We start from the raw sequence: 8,260 nt of genomic DNA, 5'->3' as shown, positions 1-8,260 counted from the left end.
AGTTGACAAGCAACAAATGGTCATTGGGTCAGTTAAAAGGGCAAAAATGCATCTTTCAAAATCCTTAGTCCAATACCACGCGTACTGTACATTCTGTCTGAAGTTCAAGTGCATATAAGCAACTCAATCCCATTCGGCACGTGCCAATTCTCACAGACCACCTTTGCACACGTGCCAAGACAATTACGTCATTCAAACCTCATCGCACGTGCCATGCAGTAACTCACGTGTCCACCCCCATAGTCAAAAAAGTTAATTTACCCCACCCTCCACCCTTGTAAAAAAGTAAAAACTCGCCCGTTGTCCGTACTGTTGCAGCGTAAATAGTCACAACCACCATCCCCCTTCTCTACAAAACCTCCCTACAGCCATAAAAACCATAGCCTACACAAAGTACAGAAAAAACAAATCAGAGCTATAACCATAGCTATTTTTCTTCTCACTTTCTCTCTGGTACGGAATTTTTTGTTTAATAAGGTTCTCTCTCAATTTTTTTCTTTATATAGTTGTATTAGGATCTATCTTTCTTCAACGTGAAATATTTGACTTGTTTCAATTTTCACCTCTAGTAACAACAACAAACAAGTCTTTGATTCCTCTTATCTTTTCTTCTTCTTTTTTCCGCTGTTCATTTCACAAAAATCCACACATTTTTCAGCATCTGATTCTCAAAGCCTATTACCGAAAGTTCCAATAGATTGGTTTTTCTCCATTTTGTTGAAAATCAACAACTATGTTTCCCTGTTTCTAAAATTATTATGTACGATATGTCTGATACATTTGGTTACGCAAACGAGTCGAAAGATAATTTTTCTTTCGTGGGGTCGAATTTTAGTAAAATTTCGATGAGTACGAGCAGTGATCATAGCCACAGCACAAGTTTTAGTCGGTTATCCTTCGAGCTTCCGCCGAGCTCGCCGGAGCAGAATCCGACGTTGAAGCCTCACCGGTCGTCGGATTCTTGTTTTCAGGCGATACGTTCAGTCGGAAAGGGGTTGTGTTTTAGGGATTTTAGTCTCGTCCGGCAGATCGGCAGCGGAGATATCGGCAGAGTGTACCTCTGCCGCCTCCGTAACGCTGCGGATGAGGCGGTGAAGGAGCGGCTCTACGCCATGAAGGTTGTGGATAATGAGGTTTTGGCTTTGAAGAAGAAGGTTCAAAGAGCTGAAACTGAGAGGAAAATTATTAAAATGTTGGACCATCCTTTTTTGCCTACGCTTTATGCTGAGTTTGAAGCTTCTCATTTTTCGTGTGTTGTTATGGAGTACTGTTCTGGTGGTGATTTGCATTCCCTTAGACATAAACAACCCCATAAACGCTTCTCTCTCAACACTTCTAGGTACTTCTTACTCTCTCTCTAACTTTTATATGTATATTTGTTTTTATATACATTGGGCTATTTGTTTCATTTTACTGGATGGCTAAATCGAGAACTGAATATATACATGCCCATTAGATTGTTGTTTTCTCCACAACTTGATACTCTGTTTTTTGCCTTGTTTCTTTACTACAAAAAGCACTTTTCTACTTGGTGATTTCTTTATCCAAATCTTGTTCTGTTTGTTTCATTCTGCATTTGAGAAACCACATAAAAATATTTTCACACATTCTTTTATTTTTCGGAAAATTAGCCGCAAATTTCCATTAATGAGAAATTTCCCGTTTAGGGTTTTTCTTGTTTGGTCATTTCTCAACACTCCAACGGGAACTTACTAAATCAGGGTCTTTTCCCTTATCTTATCAAATAAGCAATCAGTGACTTATTTCTCTGTATTCTAAAAATGTGTTTTCTGACTTTTTTCCCAAGTTGAAATTTCAGTTAATTTTCCTATAAAATGGGGATTAATTTTTATTTTATTATCTTTCTTTTTCGCTAGGTTTTACGCAGCCGAGGTTTTGGTAGCACTCGAGTATCTCCATATGTTAGGGATAATTTACAGGGATTTGAAGCCAGAAAATGTGTTGGTTAGATCGGACGGTCACATTATGATCACGGACTTCGATTTATCCCTTTGCTCAGACTCAATCGCAGCCGTTGAATCACCTGACTTTTCATACGAGTCGTCAACTTCACCTCCGCCATTTTTCTGCATATCCAACCGGCTGTTCCGGTCAAAAAAGGTACAATCGTTCTCAACCAACCGGTTGTTTGTGGCTGAACCGGTCACTGCCCGGTCATGTTCGTTTGTTGGGACCCACGAGTATGTGGCACCTGAGGTGGCATCCGGTAGGTCTCATGGAAATGCCGTGGACTGGTGGGCCCTGGGTATCTTCATTTATGAAATGATCTACGGGAGGACGCCATTTGCTGGTACATCCAACGAAGCTACGCTGCGGAGCATTGTGAAGAAACCATTGACTTTCCCGACCAACGCGCCTGCTACAACGAGTGAAGCGCACGCCCGGGACTTGATATCTGGGCTGTTGAACAAGGATCCGAATAGGAGACTCGGGTCGAAGCGTGGGGCGGCCGACGTCAAGACCCACCCGTTTTTCAAGGGTTTGAATTTTGCGCTTATACGATCAGTGACGCCACCCTCAGCACCGGGAACTAGAACAGAGAAAACGATGTCGTCACATCATAGCAGTTTCAAGAAACAAACGGCGCCGTTTGAGTACTTCTGATGATCAACAGATATATTATTGTATTGTTAGTTCAACGTGGCCAAATATTTTTCCCCTCAGATATTTTGGTCGCCGTAGGAGTAGTAGTAGTAGGGTTCACAGAATGTGACTATTTAGTATTATTGAAAAAGAAGGAAATGTATATATAAAGTGACTTCCATGCGGCAATGATACAAGGTTTCTTTTACATTATTGGGTCAGAAACTTTTTACTAGTTTCAGTAGGTTTCTTGTTAATATTGCATAAGCTTATACGATCTTTTGACATGCCATTTGAATTTCAATATAGTCTATAAATATTGTTAATCAAGAAGTAGGTTAACCTTCTTTTTTTTTTTAGCAAATATACTATTAGGTTGATTGCCTAGTAGCTAACAAGAAGTAATTTTAACTTAATCGAAGGTTTAGACCTTTTTCTTTAAAGTTGAGAGCACTAAATAGAGACACAGAATAAAAGAACATGTTTTAAAAAAAAATTGAAAGACTAATTAAGCAGAAGACAAAACCTTACTAGCCGCTGGTATAAGAAGTCTGTCTTTTCTGTTATGCTCAAAAGTCAAATTGAGTGAACTTTGAAAACTATATTTTATAAATATAATTGAAATACTTCAATAAAGTCATTTGTTTTATCACTGAAAAATGTTAACATGCCGCATAGATATTGTTATAACGTTGTTTCAAAATTCTTAACACATTTTGTATGTTAAGATCCGACTATATTTAAAAGAATTTATCAATTGCCACATTTTGAAAATATATATTTTATTTTATTATGTTTTCCTTAAAAATATAGCCTGCTTTACAAATTAATTGAGTCAACTTTAAAAAGTGAAAAAGCAGTAGAGCTTTTGATACGAAGATATTGGTACACATCATGTCTTACGTAGTATTGCATTTTCCAAACAGAAATAGGTCCCACTAAAACCTCACTTAGACAGCATGAATATGCCCCTTATGGGCTTATTTTTTTATTAATCACATCCTCTTAATTTACTATAATTTGATAATAAATCAAGATATCAATGTATATTACGAAAGATATTTTTACCTATGTAACTAAGGGGTCGTTTGGTACGAGGTATTAGAAAAATAATGCAAGCATTAGCTCAGTGCATTACTAATACCTTGTTTGGTACATTTTTTCAACTTGTGTATAACTAATGCCTGTATTAGTTATACATCATACTTGGTATTATCCTATGTATAAGTAAATAAGTAATGCATAGAAAATCATGACATTAGTAATACCAAGGTTATTAATGCATGCATTAGTATGGTTAAAGACAAAATTGTCATTAAATCCCTTAAAACTAGAGAATATGGAGGGCATTTTTGTAAACAATTATTTTTCTTAAAAATTATGCGATGCATGATAATTTTTAATACACCACATCAAACAATAGTGTATTACTAAATCATGCATTACTAATACACTTTATTCCGCATTATTCCTATACACCCTACCAAATGACCCCAAAAGATGAAGTTTAAGTGGGCGTTTGAATATAAGAATTGTAAAATTCCAAAAATATGGAAAAAAAAAAATCAAGTGAATATGGTATTTGAAATTGTTGCGTTAGGACATGAATATAGTTTTGGGTTGTTTTTAAATTTTTGTGAGTGATCTGAGTGAAAATTTTGAAAAACAGTTTTTTGGAGTTATTCAAATTTTTGAAAAATTCCAAAATTTATTTTCAAGTGAAAATTGAAAATTTTATGGCAAAACACTGATTTCGAAAAAAAGTAAAAAAAAAATCAAAAAAAGTGAAAAAATCTCCATGGATAAACGGGCTCTAAACAATAAAAGTTTTTGTATTTATACATTTAACTGATTAGGCATCTAGATAATATTTGAATTGAAGTTTAAAACAGTTTATTTTTAAGCTCAGTTCATAGACAATTTGTATTTTTATATGAATTTCAGTTTTAAAAATTTGTCAATGTTGAAAATATTTAGATGGAAATTTAAAATTTAAAATTTTACTAAAAATATACTTCCAAAGCATTTTTATAATATTCATTTAAATTTTAAATCATATTTCACTTAAAATCTAAATGATACTGTAGAAAGAATAGATGTGGGGTCCAGTAGTTAAATTAATACAGTGTAATTAGTAGTGTTAGTTCATATAGTTAGTTAGTTGATTGGTTGTTGTAAATAGTGAAGTAGTTATACTTGTACAGTAGATTTTCAATATACAGTTGTTGGCATTTTCTCTAATACACAGAAAATGGAGTTTCCTCTCCACCAACTTTCTCTCTTCAGCCATGGCTGATCTATTCAACATGGTATCAGTGCATCCAGGCGAGATCAATTAGCTCGGCAACATCGGAAGAGAAATCTTACTAAGTTCATCTCACTCGTTGAGGTTTACTCTGTTTTTTCAGGTAGTTTTGGCAAATTCCTTACAATTAGGACTTGTTTTATTGGCGTCAATTTCTGGTGCAATTCCTCCACAAATTCAGAAGATTTTTTGTGAGCTGTGACTCAAATCTACTCAATTAGTGTAGTGCGAATCAATCAATTGCAATGGTGAATGACGAAGGAATCTCTACTTCCTCAGCTCCTCAGGTTCCGACTGCAACTCAGATGTTGAACACTCAACATCCAGATCTGGTACATCACAATCATCCTCTGTATATTCATCCTTCAGATACATAAGGTTCTGTTCTCATTTCAATTCAACTTCAAGGTTCTGAAAACTATTCGATTTGGAGTCGGTCGATGAAGATTATTTTGCATGGCAAAAATAAACTAGGCTTTGTTTTAGGAACATGTAGAAAAGAAATGTATGATCCTAGTCTACATGAACTCTGGGACATATGTAATGCCATTGTCTTAGCTTGGATAATGAACATTGTGTCTCAAAGTCTTATTAGTATTGTGATTTATGCTTCTGATGCACATAAGGTGTGGGAAGACCTCAAGGAGAGGTTTGATAAAGTAAATGCCTCCAGAGCTTGTTATTTGCACAAGAAAATTGATGCACTTACTCAGGGCATATCATATGTGTGTGTATTTTTTGAAGCTTAGGGAACTATGGAATGAGTATGAGATACTTACCCCTCCTTCTTCATGTGGATGTCTAGAGTCTATTAAGCATGCCGAGCACTATCAATTAAAAAAGCTCTATAAGTTTTTAACTGGTCTTAATGAGTCTTATGAGAATGCAAAGGATCAAATTCTTATGACAAGGCCATTACCAAATATAAATTAGGCATATGAATGTAGAAAGTCAAAGGAAGAATGGCAGCTATGGGATCAATACTAGTGTTGGTATTGATGGCAATGCGGCTACTGCTCTATTAAGTACCAGAGGAAATAACAATGGTAGCAACATCAGTGGTGGTAACAACAGTTACAAAACTAGAAACAACTACAACTATGGAAGGCATGCACTTCAGTGTGACTACTGCAAGTTCAAAGGTCACACAAGGGACAATTACATGGATATCCAGCTGACTTCAAGTACAAGAAGAAAGGAAGAACATTTAACACTTATGCTAACAATGTGTGTAGTGTAGGAAATCAGGTATCTGAAGCTCAAGGCTCATCTCAGCAAGCAGCATCTATCTCTACACCACCAGCTCCATCTCATTTCTTCACTCAAGAACAATACAATCAAATTTTGTAGATGTTGAACAAAGTAAAAGAAGGAGAGCATATGGCTAATGTAGCCCATATGGGGACAGCCGGTACTCCCACTGTTCTAATGTCTAATCTAGTTGACAATAACTGGATAGTTAACACTGGGGCAACCAATCATATGGTACACAAGTTAAGTTTGCTTCACAAATTCAAAGAACTGTCACAAATGTGTAAGAATAAGGTGCATTTACCTACTGGAGAACAAGTTTTTATCAATAAGGCAGGAGAGTCTCATATATTCCAGGATAAGACAATTGGAGAAGTACTATATGTACCTGAATTTAAATACAACTCTTTGTCAGTGTCAAAGATCACTAAGGAGTTACAGTGTTGTGCAATATTTTTTCCCGACTTCTATTTATTTCAGTAACTCTCAAGTGGGAAGGTGATAGGGATTGGTAGAGAAGATGATGGCCTATAAATTATGAGAAATAAAGGTAACTCAAGTCCACAATAGGTAGCCGATAACAAGAATGCCACCAATCATTTATCTGTAAATATCATTTTCAGTTCAACTAGTGACAGTGAAGGTAGTTCTAAGAATAAGACTAAGACTGATGATATATCTCTTTGGCATAGGAGACTAAGGCATGCCCTTTTAAAAGTCTTGAAAAATATAGATAGCTTGTGTAACACTCAGCTGAAGAATCACATGTGCTCTGTATGCCCTATTGCTAAACAAGCAAGACTACCCTTTCTTCTAAGCACTACTTGTTCTGTTAATCCTTTTGATCTTGTGCATGTTGATGTTTGGGGTCCTTATAGAGTTCCCACTCATGATGGTAGATATTTTTTGACTCTAGTAGATGATTTCTGTAGATACACATGGAGCTTCCTAATGTCTACTAAAGCAGATTCTATTGTGGTGTTAAGGAACTTCCTAATATATGTCAAAACTCAATTTGCTTGTGGTGTAAAATGTCTTAGAACATATAATGGTTCAGAATTCTTCAATGATTAGGTGAACAATTTACTAAAGGAGTATGGTATTGTACATCAAAGCTCGTGTGTATACACCACGACAAAATGGTATTGTAGAAAGGAGATACAGATATATTCTAGACATGGCAAGAGCATTAAGGTTTCAGGCATTTGTGCCTTTGAGATTTTGGGGAGAATGTGTGTCCACAACTGTATATTTACTCAATAGACTGCCCACTGTGTTGTTGAAAGGTCAGTCACCCTTTCAAAAGTTATTTCAAAGGTGTTCCTTCACTACAACATCTCAAGGTGTTTAGTAGTCTATGTTATGCTACCACTGTGAAGAAAGGTGATAAGTTCAGTCCAAGAGTAATCCCAGATGCTCATCTTGGATATTCAACTACTCATAAGGGTTATTATCTCTATGATCTGACCGCCAATGAGTTCTTTGTAAGCAGAGACATTGTCTTTCAAGAAGACATTTTTCCATTAAAGAATATGAGCATAAGTCTTTCACCTATGTTCCCAGTACTGCAACTGGTTGAACCTGATCCACCTGTTGTACCTACACCCTTGTATTCATCTTACGACTCAACCACTGACACTAATACCTCGCTGTCTTCACCATCCCCTATTACCAGAGATCCTTCTCCTCAGCCAGTACAACTTAGAAGACCTTCAAGGGAATCTAGACCACCTATTTGGATGGGAGATTATGTTGTCCAATAGAAATCTTCTTGTCCATATCCACTATCCAATTATGTGGTGTATGATCATCTTACTCCTGCTTACAGGTCTTCATTAGCTGCTTATTCAGCAATTGTACAACCCAGGACTTATGTAGAAGCCAGTGCCAATCCACTGTGAGTGGCTGCTATGAAGCCTGAGATTTCAACTCTTGAGAGCAATAATACTTGGACAATTATAGGCCTTCCTCTAGACAAGGTTCCTATAGGATGTAAATGGGTGTTTAAAGTCAAGTATAAATCCACATGAGAGGTAGAAAGGTATAAATCAAGGCTTGTAGCCAAAGGCTACAGCCAGCAAGAAGGTTTGCATTATACTG

At 36.3% G+C, this 8,260-nt stretch overlaps 1 protein-coding gene across 1 annotated transcript; it reads left to right on the top strand.

Moving 5' to 3' along the window:
• Positions 1-386: 386 nt before the first annotated feature.
• Positions 387-2,812, top strand: LOC107778171 (protein kinase PINOID-like). Its single transcript, XM_016598378.2, has 2 exons — positions 387-1,339; positions 1,878-2,812. The coding sequence occupies exons 1-2, from the start codon at positions 759-761 to the stop codon at positions 2,623-2,625; spliced, it is 1,329 nt and encodes a 442-aa protein (XP_016453864.2). The 5' UTR covers positions 387-758; the 3' UTR covers positions 2,626-2,812.
• The last annotated feature ends 5,448 nt before the right edge of the window (positions 2,813-8,260 follow it).

This window comes from Nicotiana tabacum, chromosome 17 (genome assembly GCF_000715075.1).
Source record: "Nicotiana tabacum cultivar K326 chromosome 17, ASM71507v2, whole genome shotgun sequence".
NCBI lineage: Eukaryota > Viridiplantae > Streptophyta > Magnoliopsida > Solanales > Solanaceae > Nicotiana > Nicotiana tabacum.
The sequence above is the reverse complement of the archived record's forward strand: the minus strand, read 5'-3'. Positions and strand labels throughout refer to the sequence as shown.

Bases quoted from the DNA above. Each gene is read 5' to 3' on its own strand.
- LOC107778171 (XM_016598378.2), top strand. From the start codon at position 759: ATGTACGATATGTCTGATACATTTGGTTACGCAAACGAGTCGAAAGAT. The intron at 1,340-1,877 runs GTACTTCTTACT...CTTTTTCGCTAG, and splicing joins TTCTCTCTCAACACTTCTAG to GTTTTACGCAGCCGAGGTTT.